This window comes from Athene noctua, chromosome 11 (assembly GCF_965140245.1).
Source record: "Athene noctua chromosome 11, bAthNoc1.hap1.1, whole genome shotgun sequence".
NCBI lineage: Eukaryota > Metazoa > Chordata > Aves > Strigiformes > Strigidae > Athene > Athene noctua.
The window spans coordinates 16,455,391-16,478,422 of NC_134047.1; the positions used below are offsets into that span (position 1 = coordinate 16,455,391).

Sequence of the window (23,032 nt, forward strand, 5' to 3'; positions counted from 1 at the left end):
AGACACTTTCCATGAGACAGGGTCACCTGGCCCAATGGTAATTGTGTCTCCAGTTATTCACATAGTTGTATTTCCCCAAGACACTTTCTGGGCAGACGCATGCCAAGCTCATCCCAAGCCAAGCTGTGTTTAACAGTCCTTGATGGACCTTAGTTCTGTGAATTTGCCTTCTTGTGTCTTTGATTGCCTGTGACCTTTGGGTGTGCCCTCTGTGTGACATTCCTCCTGTTCAATACTTGCTGTTACCCATAGCATCACAGCAGTGTGAGCCAAAGGATCCCAGTCTTGCTGATCCCAGCCTTGTGTTCAGCTGGTGGCTGTGGTTTCTGAGTAGTACCACCAAGCAGTAGCTCAGCTATAGGGCTGTCCCATGTCTGCTACCCTTCAGTGGTGCCCAGGTGGGCAAGACACCTGAAGTATAAACAGATATGAAAAACTGTATCATGATACCAACAACCGTGAGCTAATATGGGCACTCAGCACCCACCTGTCTTTGCTCTGCATCGGAGCTAAAGACAACGCAGTGAGGTACACCAAGCCAGCAGCCCACAAGGAAGAGATCTCAGATGGACCAGCCTGTCTTGAACTGCAGAGGAGTGGAAATGCTGCCAGGAGGGAAGGAATCTCTTCCTCACACAGGCATCCCCCATTTTCTGAGACCAGGAGACACAGCAGCCACAAGGCAGAAGAGAGATGGCTCAGTCCTGCCCACAGGACATCCCTGTGATGTTTTACACCTGAGTGCTGGCACACTGACACGAGCTGGGCACACGCACCAGCCAGCATGGCTGGAACATGCTCCAGGGCCGGAGCCCTCTCCCGCAACACCAAGCAGGGCTGTGCCCTACAGCTTCATTTATTACATCCCCATAATCGCTCTTATCAGCTTACCTGAAGTAAGGCATTAGTAAAAGCCAAGCCACTCAGGAAAGGGGCACCCTCCTCTACGTGAAAAGTCAATCAACACGTTATATTGTTATCAGGCTCGCAGACAAACCTCTCTTTGTACAACAAACTGCACAGATACGATGCCCTGACTATCAGCGTAAGGTTATCTTGTCGGTCCATGAGCAAGTAGCACCTGGTCTGCTTCTGTCTGAAATAGTGCTTTATTGTCATCCCTTAAAAAGTAATCCAGTTGAACTATTTCATCTCTCTACAACAAGAAACGGCACAAAAAGAAAAGCAAGTTTGTATCCGAGTCAGGAATTGTGTTTCCCGCCTTCAGAAGAATTCATGTGTTCTCAGCCACAGAAAAACAGATTCATCATCCTTAAAGATAAATATGACTATCACTATTGCAACTGGGCAGATTTTTGCATACTTGAAATTGTTTTGATGTGTTCAGTCATGTAAAATGCTGCACTTGGTAACATTTTAAAGATACATTAGCTCCCAAATTACCCTGTTGAAAAGTATCTCCTTAGACACTCTGGCATAATACAAACTATTATTCAAACCCACGACCCAACCAAAGGGTAAACCTTTTGCCAGCAGACTGGCATTATAAACATCTGGGACTCATAAGCAATCATATTTTCAAAGACTTTTGTGCGTTTGTACATGTAAGAGCAAAAGGTCTCATCTGACCTTCAGTGTGCCTCCAACCCTTCAACCTCCCCCAGTCACCTTATACTAGAGCCCAAGAACCAGACTCAACTGTGCTGAACTGGGCTTGCAGAAGAAGGATTTAGGCCAACATCTGCTCACATTGGGAATGTCATACATGTGATTTATGGATATGAGAATATCAGCGATTTACATGCCGTCCACTGATCCTGCTTTAAAAACATGGTACATCATTCTTTGCTTTGGATCAGAATGGTCTGAGGCAGTGGCAGTCAGCTCCTAAAAACACCAGATACAATTTTCTCAGATGGACTTGGATCTGCAACTGGTAATCACAACACTGAAAAAGTTTTTTAAAAATTGAAGGAAAATTGAAACAAAAAAATAGGAGCATGGGATTAATATGTGCAGTGGATTTACTAGATCTTTTTCACATATATGTAGCTTTTCTCAAAGTGCAAACTGATTCTGCTAGACGAATTTCTGGTTCTTCAGTTGTGGACTTAATGTTTCTTTGTAGGAACTCACGGCACAAAAGTTTCAAGAACCCTTCAAAATGTATACATCATGTACAATGTGAGTCACAGCAGCACAAACAGTCAGCTGAAGGATACTATAAACAAGCCCATCTCTGAAAGTCACCAATAATTTTCCCAGTCAATTAAAAAAATAATTTTTGCTGACGTCAAAAGTGAATTAATTAACTTGTCACTCAATTAGAGCTTCAGCCAACTGCTACATGTGACTCCTTCTCCATCTTCTAGATTGTATTTGGACAGTGACAAAGAATTCTTGACTTTCAACCAAATCTTCATTAAAAGGAGAAATTTCAACAAACACAAACACTTGAAATATAAAAGCAATAATCAAGCTATTGCACTGTTTTAGTTGGTATAATTCCAGCTCTTCCATCAGGATAATCTAGCTGACGTCTGGCCTTGTCATTTTTTCCCTCTGGGACAGGATGAATGTCTTGTACAACAGTACATTTCTGCTATCCTTGCTTCAGTTAAGCATTCAACAGCACCCTCTTTGGAAAAAAAGTTAAAAAAAAAAAGTTGCTGCTACAAAAATTTAGTAAAAAGTCCTAAAGCTTTTAGCAAATATGAAAAAACAGTGGAAGGATGCTGCATCAAACCTACACAGCTCACCGTGCTGTGTAAGCCAAGGACAGGACACCTCTGCTAGAAGGCTGAGTAGAGCCACATACAATAAATACTGATATTGTACGCATGATATTTTTCAGTAGGACAATCCAAGCCTGCAGGCTGTACAGCAGAAAGGCACAACAGCCACGTGGCCCCACACTGTCAGCAAAATCCACACGGATGGAGAGATTTTCCACCTGTGGAAGGAGTATTTTAAAAAGTCAATCAGGTATTTGAAAACATCTTCCTCAGCAGACAGATAAACATCCCAAGACCCAGCACTAAATGGAGCAGAGCAGTATCAGGAGATAGTAGCTGCTTAGATATGGGCACCCTGAAGGAATTTGCAGAGAAGCAATCACCATGATAAAGGATGGGAAGACATGATCTTGTAAATATTTTAACTGCTGTTGGTCTGTCTCCCAGCACATGCAGAGTAAGCCCCAGCAGACTCTGATCACTCCTTCCAGGTTGGGAACATCCCTTTTACCAGCACAAATGCTTCTAAGGAAACTTTCCCGCAGGAATGGGCTGCAGAAACCAAGAGGGCTGCACCTAAAGTGACCCTGCCTGGCCTCCCACACTGCCACACACGGCCACCGCCTCAGCAGAGGAAACCACTGGTTTTGCTCCCCAAAATGAGCAGCATTTGCACCCCATGAAAAAACAATTCAAATGTCATCGTGGCAGCAGCATCTCCTGTTCCCTGCCACTGCAGGGGGGTAGAAGGAGCTCAGATTGACAGCACCTCCAGAAATAAACCTGGGGGGAAATGGGGTGACAAGAGGAAGGTCACCAGAGGCTGAGCCGTAGGAATGACATCTCAGCACTGAGACCTCCAAAACATTTGGAGATGTTTAAAAGCAGAATAGGATGAAATTTGCAACTCACAGGGTTCAGAGCAGCTTCCAAAAACATGGTGCAAGGCAGGAAACACGGGGGTCCTGCTCTGTGCCCAGGCAGGGCCCGGTCACACGAACACAGCACCCCCTTCTCTCTAGGAAGGTGGCTGCCAGAGACATCACCCGCTCCGCAACGTGTCAATATTCCCATTTGGAAGTGACAACACCTTTGTAACATGTACAAAGAGGTTACCAGCAAACGGCTTTTCCACCTGGAAAGAGACCACTCTCAGGCAGCCCAGAGGTGATGTTCAAGCCTGCAATTTGAGGAGAGCACTCGAAAAAAACCCTGCTAAGAGGATAAATCAGTGGCAAAGCAAGCCAGAAGCTATTAAAGAGTTACAGATCTGAGTTAATCAAGGGACAGACTGTGCTGATCTTGACTTTCATCCAGCACTGGGGTACGGAGTGGATCGCTGGAAACCCGCGCAGACGTCCAGCCCACCTGGCTGGTCTGGCAGCACGCGGCGGCAGCTGGGGCGGCAAAGGGGCAGGGTGCGGGAAAACGTGGGGCTTCCCGCGGGCCCCAGCTACAAATTCCCCCTTCAAGATAACCAAGGGACAGCAGAAAGGTAAAACCGACTGCAGGTTATGCAGCAGGAACAACCAGTCAGGGGAGCTGTTTTACACAAACTTGCAGAGCCATCTTTATATATCTTTATTGCACACATCTATCCTTACATATCTCACGGGATGAGGCCAACTTCCCTTCCCAGGACAAACTATTTCTACTTAATTCTGCCAAATCCATCTGTTCCCAAGACAACTTTTGTTACTGCCTAACACAGATATTTTGGAAGGGTAAATCTTCCTCTCGTCCTCCCACACACCCCCTGCCCCAATTGCTGGATCCCTCAGAACATTCCCCGGGTGATGCTCCAGCCACTAAAAGGGATTTTTTCCTCCTGGCAAAGCCTGTGAGATGTCCAGAGGCACAGCATCCCCGCACAGGTGAGCTGCACTACACCACCTTTGCAATCCCCCAAGAAGCCTGCACCCCCTCTTCCCTAGTGCCTGCTAAAGCTGCCGGCCCAGCACAGGAGCCTCTCCAGCACCCATGTTTTGTTTTCAGGCTTCCTGGCAATGAGCTCGTCAGTTATAAGTGGCATCTCGAGCGAGAATGCCGGAGGTGAGCTAATTAGTGGGTGGCTGGCTGGAGCGGCAGCGAAGCGCCAGCCACCCTGGGGCTCTGTTTGCTTTGGGTGCCCGATGCAAGGATGACCAATCCCAGTGGGGTGCGAGCACACGTTTGCGTCGTATAGCCTGGAAGATATTTGCACTGACTCATAATTTGGGGGAAAATACTATAATTTATTTGCAGGCATGATTTGCCACTGGTGTGGCATAAATATGTGTATGTACACAGCTCTATTTTTAGAGCTGCATGGCCAGGGTGCTGGCTCCACAGTTACTCCATTGACAAACAGGATGCACTCTTCTCTAAGCTGGGAGGTTTTCAGTCCTCCCCCTTATTGTAAACATTATCTGCCTTCAAAATCCTTAATGTGTTGCAGATGTGACAAACAATAAAAGACCTATCATAAAAAAAAGCCTGCCATCTCTGTGTTTCCCACTGGGGCAACATAATAATGAATTTATTAGCATATAGGGCTCACCAACATATGTTTATAGTCACTCACAAACTTTTGACTTGACAGTTTACAAGTATGTTTAAATCATTAAAGTTTAAGTTGACTGTCCAGTTATTACAGGCTCATTATAAATAGGAAACAAAGGTTACATTTTATACAACAGGCGATAAATCAAAACTAGTCTGTATTTGAGACTGACTTTTTTTTTTCCCCTCTTTTTTCATCTCCACATTTTCAAGACCTTCTGAGGGGACATCTTGGTGAGGCCAGTACCGAGCAGCTGTTTGCAGTTAGCTGGCAGGACCAGCAGCACCCACACCAGGGAGCAGGAGAAAATCCCACTGCATCCAAGAGATGCAAAGACCACAGAGGTGACAAACTGCCAACATTTTCACTCAGCTGATGGCCAAACTCAGTGCCAGCCTGAGGCACCCACCTGTCCTCCTCCCCGAGGCATCGTCAAGTCCACCAGCAAGCTTGGGAAACCCTTTGTAAAGGAGATCTCCACTGCCATCACTGGGCCAAGGAAATTTCCTCCTAAACCGAACAAAGACTCTAAGAAAAGAAAAACAAAGCACCCAAACTGTGTTCCCCGACTGCAAACCTCTGAGGGTCAGAAGAGGCACTCAGACATGCTTGGAGGTGTTTTTTGGGTTTGGCCACTGTGCTACAACTCAGACCTCCCCCCCCAGTCATCCAACCATGTTCCTGCCCTAACACTGCAGAGCATCCAGCACAGGATAAAACCAGGGAGTCAGTAACTCAACCCCAGCCACTCCCAGTCCTTTCTGCCTCTATTATGGTGTAACCACCTTGGGAAGAAGAAAGATAAAGCCACACTAAATGTAAAAGTTCATTTTGTAAACCATTTCCAGATTTCAAAGCCTGGCATCATTTCAAATCAGCATACTAACCTAAAATTTAGAATTTGTGGAAAGGAGGGGAGGAATGTGGAATGGTTTCTGGTCCCTTTTATTTTGTGCTATGTACATGTGATATGATATGATGGGAAAAAAATAATTGAAAAATAGCCTTTCAAAGTAAAAAGAAATATCATTCTCAAAAATGTTGAAAGTGAGTATTTCCACACCATCAGCAACTTTTCCTGGGCTTCTTTCCAACATAAAACTTGCACAGAGTCACAGTTTATATCCAATACCAACCAAATAGGATTCTGTCACTTAGATCAGCTTCGCCTTCCTGCTCTGAAGCAAAACACAAAAGAAAGAGCATTACAGCATGGGCAAGCAAGGAAGCACCAGAAAGTCTCCCTGGCCACGCTGATGGCACAGCTCATGTCCTCCAAGGCCAGTCAGCACCTAAAAGGTGTGTTGGAGAAACTTCACGCTCTCAGCAACCTGGAAGACTTAACCTGCCAGGAACACACTGCCCGAAAGCCACAGCTGCTTTAAAGTTAATATTTACCCACCCTGTACCAAAGGCAGCAGCAAACACCCTCCAGCAGAGTAGCAGAGGTTTTCCTACTCTTTTCCTACTACATGTTCTTGTACCACAGTGACAAGAGAGATCTAAATTGTTAGACAGGCAGGTTGTTGGGGAGATCAATTGAGTGATTAAACTAGCCTAGAGAGACAGAAAAAGGATGAAAGGATAATACAGCCAGCTTCAGAGATCACTGATAATATTATGGGGAAGGCGACAAGAGGAAATTAGAAACACATTAAAAATAGCATAAAGGTGTGACACAAAGATCATGGAAAATGAAACACGTTATCTCTGCTCTCGACTCAGGACGATGTGGATCACCTGTATTTCTTTAACATACACTTTGATATTTAGATCTTGGATGAAATAAAGTACATTTTATCCTTCTCCGAATTCTGTATTTGTCTTTCAGACTTGGATTGGAGGACTTAAAAACTCTTTTCTTTCCCTTACCTGATATTTGAATATATGTATTTTATATATTTTACATAATGTGTCAATAATCTTTGATATGAAACTGGCATTTAATATTTCAGCTCTCACTTCATTACGGATATTTTAATTATCCCAGACCAATAGAAGGGAATTTATAAACATCTGTCCTTCGTTTAAGAGACCAAATTTGCGTCTTAAACTTCAAAGCTGTAAAGCTGATTTTATCCAGGTTCAGTTGTCTGGTCCCTCGAAGGGCACCACATAGCACTGGAACCAGCATTAACTGGGCCAAGCCTCCAGCCTGCAGACCCATGTCCAGCAGACACTGCTCATCCACAGCGGACACAGCCTCTAACAGCCTGGCCTTGTTCACACGAGTGAAGCAGATGATGCTGCGGAGCTCCATGGAGCCACGAGTAGGATGACAGTGGGTAGTGGGTCAGGGAGAAGGCACGTGCCAACAGCATGTGTGACTGCCCGAGTCGAAACCAATCCTTCGCTTTCTCCTCTTGATGGGTAACCAGGAACTACCTTATTAATAATGTAGCCTCGAAGTACTAGGAGTGCCTCATGGTCATTTTCAAAGCAACAAAAGACATGACTTGTACGGGCAAACAATGCCATTTCAGGCTCCCAAGTACCTAAATCACTTCTGCAAAATGAGTCTGACTTATTTGTAAAAAATACCACAGGTTTCCAAAGCCTAGATCAGAAATAACCATCATCTGCTGCAGTCAAACAATTCTTACTGACTTTGTAATGCCCTCCAAAAAGCCAAAAAGCTCATCTCTAAGCTCATGAGTAGGGGCAGAAGTGGGAAGAAGAGGGTGATTCTGGGACCTACAGCAGGTTTGCAACCTGTCTTGAGCCCTCTCCCATGGGTTGCCCTCAACACAGCCCTGCAAAACTGACGTGGAAAAGCAGCAGCATTGGTTCTCCAGCTGCTGCCTCAGCTGGCACCGAGGCCAGCCAGCATAGTGCTGGGCATCAACAGCCACTGGGCTGTGCCTGTGGAGACATCGGTGGTGCCTTCAGCAAGCGGACCTGAGCAGACCCCAGAGAGCAGCTCCCTGCACCACTGCCATGACCTACAATCCACAGAGCATCAGCCACTGTGGGACCACCGTCCCCATCACCTGCTAAGAACCGGAGCTGGTTCCTCACTCGCAGCTCTCCATCCCCAGAGCCTCCACCACAGACATCTTCATCATCGCAGTCTCCGCTCTCCTCCTCCTCCTCTGAGGTTTTGCCTGGAGCTCTTCGGTGAGCCAAAGCCATCCCTTTGAGCAGCTGAAAGACACGAGGTGCCACAGTCATTCAACAGCTTCCCTCCACCCTCCCTCCCTCTTCATCTCATGCTCGCAGGGGGATTGGGTGACAAGAGGGGAACGGGGCTCGGCGGAGCCAGGACAGCGGTGCAGGACCCCACTGTGCTCCTCATGCCAAAGCACCAATGAGCTGCTTCATTGGTGGACAAAGCTGCACACAAAATCTCAATGGAAGAAACACCACGCTGAGTAACTCTGCCCTTCAGCCTCTCCCCAGAGAGCATCACATGAGCTGGAACATGTCTAGCAGCCCTGCGAGACCCCAGTGCCACCAAAGCTCAGGAGAGAGCTACAAAACACGTGTCCAGAGTAAGGCCAGACTGGGCAAAAAACAGCAGCAAGAGCAAATTTTGTTCAGGGATTCTCACTGCTTTTCAGGGACTATCTCCCATCTGAGGAGTAAGCATGTGAAAGGAAAAGGCAGATCTCTCGGGTATGTACGGTGCCCCACAAAAATAACCTAAAAATCTCATTCCTAACTCTTGAATTGCATAGGATGCTAGTGGAAGTTTGTGGAACAGACAAGCAACACAACAAAATGATCTTTTAAAGGGTGTTTTAAAGCCAAGTCCTAACTAACAGTGGCAGGTTGCACATCTCTGAGAGGGGGACTCGAATACCTCCACTGAGCACGAGGTCAGGACTGCTTTCCAAACACGGGTGGGAGCTCCCCACGCTGCCCCTTCACAGCACACAGAGGGATTAGACACGTTTTAAGCTATCGGCTTCCTTTTCCTGCTGACTTTTCCGATTTTGCTGTTGCTGAAAGCAGCCAGCTATTTCATCATAAACCCAGATCCACTTTGAAAAAGTATGAGTCAGCCGGTTAATATATGCTGAAAATTTCTATCACTACCACTCCGCTGCTAAAAGCCTTCTTGAATTTAATCTCGGCACTAAAAAAAAAAAAAAAAAGAAAAGGATAAGTAACAAAGAAGATATTGCAAAATGGGAGCTTTCCGCATACTTCAGGGGTTTAGTTAGTTCCATCTATTGCAGCAATATGCGTGCCTTTCAAGGCATTTTTTAATATCTGGAATCTAGGTTATATTTTTAAACTATTAAGCTAGCCTTAGAAAACAGTTTCTGAAATATTTAGCTGCTGAAGTTTATACAGCCTTGGAGGAATGCTTTTGGCATCTGGCTTGCTCTGTCCACGGCAATGTCCACATACCTTAGTGTTTATATTAGAGGAGCATAACGTAATGAAAAACAAATGGCTCAATGTGAGACCCCTTTGGGTTCCCCGACTGCATCAAACAATGCAGCAAACCGCTCCCTGGCACATACAAAAGTCTGCCTGGCGTGACAGCCGTGCTGGGTCCTGCATCCACGGTAGGAGGTAAAACACAGCTCATGTTCCCAAAACTCGGGGGATGTGTTTCCATGGCCTTCAAGAGGCTTTTGCTTTGACTTAAGTTCACTTTTCAGGTATTTTATTTTATTTAGACATTTACAGGCCTTCCCCAGAATATGATGTAACCACAAAAAAACCAAAACCAAACAGCCAACCAACAATGGAAATGCAGCGCTGGGGGTTGCATGGGGAAGAACTTGCACAGGAACTGAACACACCGACTGCTCAAGCCTTTACACCCTCACTTGTTTTCTCTCCTCCAAACGACGCCCACAGCTAACAGCAGTCCTCAGCACAGAGTATATCAGCTCGAGGTGGAAGGAGGGTCTCCCACACAAAACAGCTAATTACAACACGCACCAGTTCGAACCCACTGCCCCAGCACACCATTGCTAAAAATCCAAGCCCAAAGGTGGCAGGGGACTGTGACCGCTCAGCAGCAGGATGCTCGCTCCTCTGCATCCACAGCATGGAGCAAGCCAGTCAGGACCCCACCGCGCAGCTCAGCGGCACAACTTTCATTACTCACCCAAAACAGCACAGGAACTTTCTGCCAGAGAGAATTAAGCTTTGGGATATTTTCAGATTTAATAAGCTCAGCAGGGAGGCAGGGGAAAATCAGGATTTTTCAATTGTGTGTTTTCAAACATTAAAATTACTGAGCATTTCTTGTATTACTACTTTTTTCTTGGCAGGCCATAAATTAGCAGCTTAATTTCTCTGCCTTTGTAGCCACAATAAAACAGGAACTTTCTGAGAAACACCGTGAGGGCACCAACTTTGGTTTGAGTGAACGTGACATCCCTGCGCCACGCTGCTCCTTTTTCCAGGACAAAAGCTCCATCCTTGGCCACACGCTCCCCAGCTGCTGAGAACCACAGGGAGGTTCAACAAGTCAAATTTTACAGTTGTCTCTGGGAGATATGAAGCCCATGACACAAAACCTACTGGCACCATTAGCAGGAGACCTGGTGTGGGGTAGAAATCCCACCCGGCTTCATTGGTGCATCCAGACCCAGGAGCACTGTCAGATGCCTTGGCTTTGGCTGGAGCAGCAGCCACAGTCCCACTCATCAACCATTACACAACCTCCCCCATGGTCTGCACACTTTATGGAATTATATTTGGTGGACTGAACATAGATTGCCCATCCTTAAATAGCAAGTGGAGCTGCCTGTACCCTAACATTACAGTTTATTCATGTCCTGTGGTTTAAAGCCTATGGTAAGAGCCAGAAAAATACATAGTTGGGTGAATGCTAAAGTAGTATGTAATGGTGAGATGGCTTTAACTTAATCACAATTCATCCAGCTGTAAGAGTTTAGAGTCGTATCTACTCTTCTTTGCTAAACCATAATGGCAAAAATACACTATAATGTACCCGATGTAAACTAGAACACTAATTGTGGGAGTCCGCACACACGCATCTCTGAGGTGTCTGCAGGGCACTCATCTCCCATCTGCACAACCACCAGAGAATCACAGAATCATTTAGGTTGGAAAAGACCACCATGGCAGGAAACACGTGGGCCACAGCCTTTGCCTCGGACTACAAGCTCCATCAGCTCAGAGGTGCATCAGCTTTATTTCCAGTCTCATCCCTTTTAAACCACGACCCTGGGGATGGGAAGGGCAGGGGCGGTGTCGCTGTACCTCCGCTGCCGCATCGGCCGCCGGGGCATCGGCACGAGGGATGCCGGGCAGCCCGGCTGGTCCCCATATACATCTTTGTTGCTTGGCTTTTCCTGTGGTCTCCCTACAGCTTAAAAAACAAGGCAGATGGGAACAGTGCGCCAAGCCTTTCTGCAAGGAAAGCTCCCCAGGGCATCCCAGCGTGATTTACACAATTATTCATAACCATACAGTGACCAGACAAAAACAGATGCAGCAACATGGGGTAATGACTCAGCTGGATTTGGACAGGCCACTGTATGTTGAAATCTTTATAACTCCTCATTCTTTACAACCACTTTACTCAGAGCTCACCATCCCACCAGCCCACTGAGCCACCTGGTCTTGTTTTTCCAATTTTAACATAAACAGTGAGAGCTGCAACATACTTTTTATCATTAATCTCCCTTCTCTGAAAAGAAATCAGCATTGTGTTTCTTGGACTGCAGTTTAATAGCTGTTCTCTCCTTTTGGAAACAATGCCTGCGGTATTGCAAATATCAATTTGAGCAATACCGAAAATTCTGCCCACAATTCAGATAAAATATCGGCAGTGAGCTACAAGCACTGTGCTTCTTCAGGGCAGAAATCATCCCTTTCAACATACTTCAAAAAATACGTAAAGTGAAGGGAACAACTTAACAGATTATTAAGGGGAATAGAAGACTTTTACAAAAGCATTTAATTCTTTCATGAGTTTACGGGAGAAGTCTGATTAATATTTGTAATCTTTTGGTGGACAGAGCTGTCATTTAATTTAGCTTGCATGACTGAAAGAATTTAATAAAAGTGTTCCATAGAGTTTTGCTGAAATTCTTTGCATGTTTTTAGTAAGCCTCTGGAATATGATCAAACCTAAAAAGCTGGAGAGGATGGAGACTGAACTTGCAGCTAAAATAATATTCAGAATTGTAACATACGCTTAATAATCAAGTATTCACATCCACCAGAAAAAGTGTCTTAGTGCAGAACTCCCCTGGATTCCCAGCCATATGCCCATGAAGGGGACCCTGGGAACTCAACCCAGCAGCAAAAACCAGCCCCTGGCTTTGCTAGAAACCTCTCAAAACTCAGCCAAACCCACCAACTCGTCAACACCCGCAAAACTTGGGATGCCTTTCTTCAGGAGCCTCGGTAAGAAAGAGTTCTGGAGGAGCAAAGGTGTTATTTCCCCTTGCCACTGCGCAAGCCGCCCGCTCCGGCCATGTGCTTTCAGGTACCCGACACAGATGCTGCGATACTTCCCACACAATTCCTGAGATTCCCAACAGGTCAGGTTTTTCTATTTTAAATTCCAGCCTGCTGAAAACATTGGTTTTGGGAGAGAAAAACTAGATCTTACAGCCAATACTCACCTTGAAATCTGCGATACCAAATAATTTACGGGTGGCTTTTAAGTCAGGGCAGCATCATGGGAAACGTGCAGATTTTCACACGATACTGTTCCCTGTTAACAGCTCATTACAATGTACAGAAGTATATTCCCATTATGAAATACAGCTGGGGTTGTTTTGCTTACGAAGGTCATTATCTGATCACAAGCAAGAATCAGGGAAAGGAACCCATTTTAAAAGGCTGAAGTTGTTGGACTTTTTTGAAAACTCATGTGTTTTGAATTTTGTGGCCTGATCATACACAAGTATGCAACAGGAGAATCGATTCTCTCCACTTCCTCTGCTTATTAGCCCTGGAAATCGCATGGAAAAAATTATCTTTTATTAGCAAATACTTTCTTTATTATTTAAACAATCCTCATCATGAGATTCACTGCTGCCCTCCACTCTACTTCTCTATTTCCCAGCTCCATTTGGTTTATTTTTTCTGTGGACAGGGGCCGTGGTGGCACAGGAGTGTGCACTAGCAGAAACTCCATGCAAGATCAACAGCATCATTTTCATTTGCTTCTTTCCAAGCTCTAGAGAGCTTTCCCCCTCTCTGGCGTCAATAAAATACAACGCATATTACAGAAAAACTCAATGTTCCCTGGAACCGAGCACCAATTGCCATTTAAAAATAGGGGTATTTAAAATCTTTAAGATATCTCTAGATACCAGAATCTGTACTTTTGTCTTCCAAGAATGAACTCATGTGCCTATGCACACAGGCAGGCATCGTTGCCCTTCTGACCACATTAGCCCATGGACACAAGAGTCCATTTGGGCAGAAGGACACCCAAATTGTGGTTTCCTTACGGCCCTTCCAGTTGGAGGCACCTTGGCAGCACAGACGTGGCAGAGAAGAAACCTGTTCCTAATTGTACTCCTATTTCAAGCTCAGCATAACAAGGAGTGATCGCTAATCAAATGTTAATAAAGTGGAAGCAGGCTTTGGAGCTGGAAAAGTCATTTTCAGTGCTTGGAAAAACAACAAGCTGGGCATGTCAGCTGTTTTATCAGCTGCTCTAAAAGCAAATCCTACACTTCCCCGTGCTGCCTGCTTCAAGACGTCGCAGGTTTTGTACTGCTGAAGCTATACTCAGCAGACCAAGCCTCAGGCAGCACCTCCTGCCTGCTCTGGGCAAGCTGGGCAAGGGACAGCCCTGGGACGTCCTCCCCATACACTGCTCTCAGGGCTTCACACCAGGTTGTGGCAATGGGTGCCAAAAGGGGTGAACTGCAGCTCTGAGTTTATATTGTGGCTCTTCAGCTATATAAATGTTTAAGTCTTTACTTCTAGCACTCAAAATACCATCTCTTGGAATGGGAAAAATCCCTATTGTGCATCACCCAGGGTCTACCTGCACAGCAGGACCCCATTTACTGCATCCAGGGGCTCCAGAGGAGATGCTCTCAGCTGCCAGTAAATCAGTTTTCCTGGTCACTCTACTGATAGCACAAAGAAGCTGGTGACAGCAAGGAATTATTGGCCAAAGGGTGGCCCTACTTTATGGATCATCAGCTTAATTCCAGATTAGCTATCAAAACTGACAACATCCCTATGGGTAAAGGAAGACAGATAAAGACCCCTAAGTGCTGGCAGTAATTAAAATGAGTCCACACTGGACAGTAAATCTCTTCTGGCAGCAGAAGGGGCTGCCAAGCCGTTATGAATTGCTCTGGTTTGGTGACAGCAGGGTGATGCCCGGGACAGGATGCTCCTGCAAACAGGAGGTTAAGCCCTCACTAGCACCACAGCAGGCAGAGGGACCGGCTCCTGCCTGCTCTCCCCAAGGCAGGGGAGGTGTCACTTCCCCCGACCCGAACAAATGCTCATTCATCACAGGGCACATGCGAAAAAGAGATTACTCAGGCTTTACGATCAGCTCATTCACCTTATATCCAGTTCCTTCCCTTTCCACCCCGCAGCTATTTATGGCTTGTTTTTGTGCAGCGGTAGGAAGGAACAGGACGGTGTGGGTGACAAGCAGGGCTGCAGTGTCCAGCCCAGCCTGCTGGGGACCTGGGCAGTCCCCGTCTGCTTCTGGCTGTTCCCCTGAGCCCTGCATCAATGATGATGATGGAGTAATGCTGCTTTTCCCTTTGTGAGCTGCTACAGCTCCTTCTCCTCCTTTGAATTTCTGAGACCAAACTGTCACCTGTCCTTCAGCATCCCTTCCCACACAGTGCCATCCACCTCCATCACATACAGACATCCCTCAAACTCCAAAACCCCAATCATTAAACCAATCATTGAACAAGCAGCTGAACCAGTTAGTAGATGATGCCTTCAGCACCTTGCTGGAATCTACCTGGACATTTTCCTGCCAGGATCAGACAGACTCCTATGATCTACCACTTCTCTAGAAGTGATGTAGAAATGTAGCTATTTACTGCAAACACTCCCCTTCCAGCTCTGCATTGCTTTGCCTGGACTAGACTGACCTGCACTGTTTCTTCAGTTCCAGTCTCTGCCACAAAGCCCACAACCGCTTCAGATCTGGTGCTACTCATGCCAGAGCATCTCCTGAGGATGTCTGGTGCACAACCCAGGAAACCTGCACATTGATAAAGGGGACCAGAATGCCATATTAATCGCGTGGGTGCAGTTCTAAACTTGCATCAGGGAAAGACCTGATTATTTCAAGACTACTTGGGCTTTCAGACTGCCTGGAAGAATTAAACAAGAAAGTCACCAAGAGACCTGTCCTCACCAGGCACACAATCACTCATGCCTGTTGAGGGTGGAAAGGCATTGCAAAGATGCTCCCTTCCTTGCTACCTGCAAGGGTGTCTGCCTCAATCCCTTCCCACACCATGTCTTCACTTGCATTGTCTCCCAGCTCCTTCTCCCCACAAAGTTTCTCAGTCTCCTACCAGCAGCCCCAGCCGCCTTCCCCTCTCCACTCGCTCTGCATCACTAGACAGGAGAACATGGACCAATTTCTGCACCTGTCAAGCAGCCACCCCTCAGGGGGAGTTGGCAACTGAGTAAGGAAGGGTGTGGGAACCTACATGGGCCAGGACCCATCACTGCTATTATCCATATTTTCCATATTTTGTTTAGTTATGTTGGAGCAGAACACCACTCTGCCTTCCAAACACTGCTCAGGAGGGCCCAAAGTGCACATCACCAGAAGATGAAACATGAGACAACAAGCAAAGTAGGAGCACAAGGAACAATAAGACAACATGGGTAGAGATGGAGCAATCAACCACCTCATCGCCACCACATCCTTCAGGCACCTGAGCAGGGATGGCCTGGAAGGCAGGTGCCCTAGATGCAAGAGCACGTAGGAGGACACGTAGGTATCATGCCACCTTGAGCCATCTGCTAAAAAAGCCCCACGTTTGTGTCGAGGGGGACTGGCGTGCCCAAGGCAGGGCGTGCAGCAGCGAGCGGGTCCCTGAAGCCTCCCTGCCGCCCAGCCCAGCCCACGGCGGAGCGGCTGGGAGATTTCCTCTTGGCTCAGGCTCCAGCACACGTGGCCACTCTCCGGCTGTCAGCGACGTCTGCCGGGGCTGCCTGCGAGACAAACATCTCGTCCTTGGCACCAGGTAGGAAACAGCAAGCCGAGAACTGTGCCAGAAGGATTTTTTTCCCCCTCTTCTCCTTCTGCCACACAAATGAGGAGCAAATCTTCATCCCAGACGCTTCCCTTTTCCCCTAAATGCTCCCAGTGGAAAGGAACTTCTCAAATCATGTATTTTTGTGCACAATGTTGTCTTGTACAGAGGTTTCTGCCAGAACACCAGCCCCTGTCACCCTGAACGTACCTTGACCTCCCAGGGGCTGCTCCTTCTAAGCTTTACTTTTGCATTCATTTCACCCCAAGGCACTGGAAGACCAAAAAGCAACTGCAAGCAGTTCTGCTGAATGTTCCCAGCTACACAGAATTGTCACAGGGGACTGAACAACTGTCTCATAAGCCAGTTACCTCCTATCAGACAAGACAACACCAGTGCAAGGCTAATTACCAAGCCATTGAATTCAGCAGAGGCTTAAATCAGGCAGGAGGAGGAGGAGATCGTGGCAAACACCCCCCCAAACCTGATAGCTAGGGAGCAGCATGTAGTCAGTCTGCCCTCCCTGGGGACCCACCGGCCACCACACTGGGGCACAGGTTGTGCCTAGCTGAGCCCTGGACATGCTCCTTGGGAGCTGGTAGGGTCAGTGACCTCCAGTGTCCCATGGCCACCTCTGCCACACAACAGTCACCACACCATCCTGGGTGAACAGGGGGTCCACAGGCAGGACTGGGCTGCTGCTGCTGCCAGGGAAGGCGCCCAGCTGGAATGGGGAGTCCCAGGCCCGACTGCTGCAAGTATTTATGCAGGCATTCAATGAGACAAACCAGCCCAGAAATAATCCCAGGAACAGGGTCTCTACAGCCTCCCTGGTCCCTAATTAACGGCTGATGGCTGGGCTGGCTCCTGGGCAAGGTCACAGTTCTACTCTGCATTCAGAGCATGGCTGCTGCTTGCTAAAATCCAAACAGGAGAAAATTTAACTTCAGGGCCACAGCTTTTTCAGTGTCAATATTAGCACCTGACTCCTAGGATGGGTCTAAAAGCTGGATAAAGGAACATCCAGGCTTCAGCATGGACACTGCTGATACACACTGGGGTGCAGCTCCTCACCAACACTGAATGTATCCAACAGAAACAGACCCTGCAAGGCTCAGGCCTCCAGAGCTGCAGGCAAGAGGCAGGAGGAGCCCTGTTCGGGGTGGCTCTCCCACACAGATGCACAGCCACCAACTGAGCAGCTGAAGCAACTCAGCATCTAAATTAGGTTCAAAGCTGGTGACTTTATACCCTCCCCCATGAGATCCAACACTCACAGAGGAAGCCCTGAAACGCACCTACATTGAATATCACCCTCAGCATTTAGAGGCTTATGTGCCACACAAAAAGGTCAGTAAACTCTTTCCCCACTCATAGGCAGGAAGCATTCGAGGGGTCCTGCCAAAAATAGAAAGTAACTTCCTGCCCATCACAGTATTTCTTGATATCTCAAACACCCATCCTCTGCCAGCTGCCTCCCACCTTCCCTGATGACCGTTTCACCCAAGACAGCATCTTCTTACATGTATCTGCAGAAAGGCCAGCCAAGCACATTTTCTTCTTTTAAATACCATTCCCTCACAATAGAGCTGAGTGAGGCCATAGGCAATAAATATTGCTGTAACCTAAACTTCCCTGTTTGCCCTCAGAGTTTTATGTGCTGCAAGGGCCATCTCGAGCAGCATGTGCTCCAACAGCAAGAGCACTAAAACACAACCCAACCTTTGCAGTCAGTTACATGTCAAAACCAAGCTAAGAAGTTTAACGAGCAACAGCATTAACTGAGAGTCCTCCTGAGCCATGAGGGTTATTTACACCTGCCCCAGTGCAGACAGGTCAAAGCAGTCTCACTGACTGGGGACTGGGTTTGCCAGCGCAGAGACCTGCCTAATTACAGACATCTGCTTTGTCAGCAGGTATAACAAAAGGAGTGAGATTACAAATTATTCATTACCCAAAACGTACAAAACCTCTTGCACTTTCTGACAGCAGCACAGCTTGGATAAAATCTGCAGCAGCCTGTGCTGGCCGCTGCCTCCACGGAGGTGGGATAGAGCATCAAGAGAGGTCCCAGGAGCAGCCTCAGCTTCTTACCAAACCAAGGCAGTGCTTTAAAAAAGGGACCACCCTTTCCCAGAGCAGGATTGCTGGGTGGGGCATAGGTCTAATGCCTCTTCTCCTTCAGACCTAGAAAGCTTTGGTGACATTTGTTGCAAGAATGAAGCTGTTGAAATCAGAAGATGAACTGCTTCAGCAGGCTAATGTCTTTCTGCACATAGAAGTAAGACACCTTACACTGCCCTCTCCATCCAAGGGATACCAGAGCAGTGAGTGCTTCCAATACAGGATACACACAAACCTGCAGGAGGCTGAGCCGGCAGGATCTGGAAAGACTCTTCCGCCACCCATCCCTGGCTGGTGCTGCAGACCAGATACACATTAACGCCGCAGAGGGGCTTTTCCTCCCTTCCCCTGAGAACGTTATCAATAAGGGGCTACATAACGTCAAACTGGAATCAAAAGTAACGTTACTGTTAAAAAGGCTTCTTCCCAGGAACAAAAGCGATCAGATTGGTTCTGCGGCCAAGACGCCCATGGGTTACCTTCCAGGCCTGCTCTGGACAATGAAGCTCCCAGAATCCCAGTCCCCTCTCAGTCTAGACCACACTTGACATTAAATCAAATGTTGGATTAAAACACATAAATGAGAAACCTAACAATCATCCCACTAACACCAGAGAGCCGTGGGCGTTGTTACTGGGACCATGGAGGAGGACACCTCCCTCGGACATCTACCGATTAAATTACCAGCCTGAGTCACAGCACAAGGTGACATTTGATACAATTAAGGAGGCCCAGAATAACCGTAATTAGCTGTTAACTCGGTATCAACAGCTCCACTTAAACCGTGTTTTGCTGCACAAGGATTCCTCCAGGTTTGTTTCCTCCACAACAGGATAAACTCCAGCACTGGTACAGGATATCTGGTGTTTGTTTTAAAGCGCCGCTGTGCATCAGCTGCATGTTTTGGACACAAAACCAAATGAATCCCTTTTAAATGTAATTTTTTTTTTTTTTCCAGCTGATTTCCACAGCATTGTTTGGAGGCTGGTCCCTGCAGGACACACCTGAGGCACCTGCCTCCCCTCCGGAGCTGAAGCCACAGGGGCAAAGTTGAATCCTTTCTCATGCGTAAGACTGCAGCAACCAGGGAATTTCAGGGAAGGAGAGTGATAAAATTGTATTTATGTTACCCAAAGGTTATGAACACCAGACAATAAACTGGTGTGGAAACCTGCCAAAAACTGCCACCCAAGCAAGCTCAGCCCCAGCAGCTTCCTGGTCTTGCTGAGAAAAGCAAGGAGACGGATTCACCACCTGGGAAAGCTTTGCTGCTCCTATAGTCTCAACTGAGCTAAACATCTATTCCAATACTAGATAAGCAGTGAAACACCACGGATGAGTAAAGCAATCCCTGGAAAGGCAAGTGGGATTAGCAAAAAGGAAGCACAGGTGAGGCGTTCCTTTTTCATATCAATAAAGGAGATACTTGGCTTGCACAGACAAACTCCTTTCCCAGCCCTCTCCCATGCGTTCCTGAAATTCATTGCTGGGGGAAGGACAACGAAACAGTGAATCTTATCTCAGAAAATGACAGCTCTGCAGTCTCATTATTTAAAAAAAAAAAAAAAAAAGGGACACATGGCCATAGATCAAAGGATTTGAGTGCTCCGAGGAAAATCCTACAATGAATTTTTCTCTAAAAACTGCCCGATATGAGTACTTTTTTGATATTGATGTGTATGTGGACAATACCCTCAATAAAAACAGCCAGTCAGTAACAGACAGGGTTAGCCAGGTTTATGCAGCACTCGGGAGATGCTCGGGCTCTCAGCACAACACTGAGCAGTACCAGAAACGTGCCTATTTACTGCTCTTTCCTTACTGAAAATGGGAAATACCTCGCATTCCACAGCAAAGGTAACCACACAAGGATTAAAAGCGTGGGGCTTAACACAGCACACCCCTTACGCTCCTGTCTTGTGCAAGACCACAGGAAAAACAGGCGAGAAACTTCAGCAAACAGCCCAGATTACACACCTTTGTTTAAAAATACACATGCAAACACACTAGATCCAATTAATCTCGAGCTGTTAAAGAAAACCTATTTTGGGTGACCTGCGGGTACAGTGTTCCCACAACAAACCTGATAAAGTTGGGACATTTTCAGATAGGGCCCTGACAGGCGATAGCTGGCGTGGGCAAACGCCGGCTCTTACTGAGATGGGAAGGAAGGGTTAGGGTTTAAAAAGCAATGCGACAGTCAGATATGTTCAAATTTAATTATGTTCTCGTTACAGAGGGTCACACTTCCCCCGATTTACTGGCCTGGCAAAATCCTGTAATTGCCACTTGCATATGGAGTCGGAGAGCATTTACTGGACGTGTTAACGAGAGCCGAGACACAGCTCAAAAGGAGGATGGAGTTAGTCTTTAAATACCAGGCCTAGACTTGGTGGAGCTACAGATTATTTTGTGTAGTAAAAGAAGAATTAGCTGATCCATTCCAAAATGCATTTATCATTAAAATAAAAATCTGCTGTCATTTTATTTAATAGCCTTACTAAAAAATAATTCCAATGTCTGGTTGCTTTCAACAACATGTGGTTTTAATATTTTAATTGTTACAAACTGTTTAATAATGTTGAACAAAAGGCGTGTCCAAGTAATTATTGTGTTTATGAACACTTCTTTTGAGGACTTGCTAAATTATATTACACATATACAGCACTTCAGACATTGCAGTGTTAATTTATTAAATTTAAAAGTGGAAAATCACCCCAAAGTGATTTGTTTTGATGCAATTTAAATATTGAATTTTCAAATGGTGTTGTGCATCACATTATTTAACAATTTGGCAGTTTTCGCATTTTTGTAATTATTGTGCTGTTTCATCTGGCCAGGGAATTAAAATACTGTGGGAATAGTAACCCTCACAAAGCCTAGCAGGCCACAGAGAGATGTGATTCCACCAAATCTGTCAAAGTCACGAATTTTCCTGAAGGGGAAATATATTCCTGAAAAATCCCCAGCTCCCCAGGGTCTCCCATAATAAACTTAATAGTTTTCCCTGCTTTGACCTGCCCGGGCCAGGGTCCAGCAAGGCCTCTGCCCAGGACCCCATGTCTGCCCCAGAAGCACCCGCAGCTGCCCCAAGCTGCCCCGTGCCCGGGGAGCACTCCCCACACCGTGCAGGCAGCCCGTTCACAGGTTCCCTGTGTGCTCTGAGCAGGGTCTGGATCTGACTCTTTGCCACCCCAAGCATCGTCCCCCTACAGTGGGGTTACAGCCCCTTTGCCAGTCCCTGATACTCTGCCGTACTCCATATTTTGAGCAAAGGAGTTTGAGAGAGACTTGGGCACATGGGCATCATGCTGTTCCCAGGCCTATTTTGTTTACATTTGATTCAATCAAGTTGTGGCCTTTTGGCCTCTTTCCAAATTAACTTCTGGGTGACCTCCACCATGCCCTCTCCCAGCAGCCAGGCCGCAAGGAAACAGCCCATTAAACCTACAAACAAATACAGGACATATTGGTTGATCAAACCAGCTTCAAAGACGACTATTTAGACACTGGGGCATACTTTTTTTGCAAACTTCAAGTCTATTTTGTCTTTGGTCATTCACACCTCTGGGCCTTTTTTTTTTTTTTTTCCTCCTTTCAGCTAGAGCTCCATGTTTTACTGCCTCGTAAAACTTCTAAATTTTGTTCTCATCCTCCTGTAAAACCCACGAAGAGCAACGCGAGGCTCTTTCAGACAGGGCTCGCTGCAGGACTCAGGTCTTTACACTGAGCATGTGAAGAAAGGCGGCGAGTTCCTGCTTGGGGGAACAGCTGTAATACTCCAAGAAACTGTGTGTTCCCCTTATTTCCAAGGAAATAAATCAAAGCGAGTTTCTCAGGGTCTGTGAAAGCATATTGCTTGGATTCCGATCCCCAAAGGTTTTACTTTTTCAAGAGCTTATATGGTAGTTAGATTTCTGGCTAGAGAATACGCAATATGATAAAAACACAGTCCCTATATGGGGCAATAAATTACAGATTGTTTGATGTGGAAACCAAAGAACTGTCAAACTCCAGTGTATCTGAAATATTCTAAATGAGCCCTTAACTCAAGTGTCTGGAAATGCACAATATGTTTCCAGGCCCTTCAATCTTGTAAAGACACATCTCCCCCAGTTAAGTTTCCTTTTATGGATTTTACTATTCATTTTTGGTTGGGTTTTCCCCCCTTTTTCTTCCAAAATTGCACTCTTCCTCGTAGAGATCATCCTGTGATAAACAGCAGGATTTATCTAAGCATAAAAAGGGATCAGAACTGGGCACAAGCTTAAACAGGTAAGTGCAGGACAGATGGGGTAAAGCATCCACTGCAATGGTGTCAGAGCCCCATAAGCACTGCAGAGAGCACACAAGTCAGCTCAGGACAGGAGGGAGGACCAAGAGTGTCACATCAGCCAATTTGGTACCCACAGTCTCCACCCCTGATGCATCCTCACACCAGCATCACTCAGGTCTGCTCTCCAGAGCCTTTCTTGGAAGAGAAGGATCGATAGGAGGTCATCAACGTGGCAAAGCAC

The 23,032-nt window shown here is 46.5% G+C and overlaps 1 protein-coding gene across 3 annotated transcripts in view; it reads right to left on the reverse strand.

The window, feature by feature from the left end:
• GPC3 (glypican 3) overlaps window positions 1-23,032 on the reverse strand; it is a 168,113-nt gene that overhangs the window by 35,032 nt on the left and 110,049 nt on the right. For all 3 annotated transcript variants that reach the window (XR_012634362.1, XR_012634361.1, XM_074915317.1), the window contains exon 7: window positions 8,229-8,382. Coding sequence is in view for 1 of the 3 variants with exons in the window: in XM_074915317.1 (XP_074771418.1) it covers window positions 8,229-8,382 (154 nt within the window). In the remaining 2 variants the exon portion in view is untranslated. The remainder of the gene's footprint in view (window positions 1-8,228; window positions 8,383-23,032) is intronic.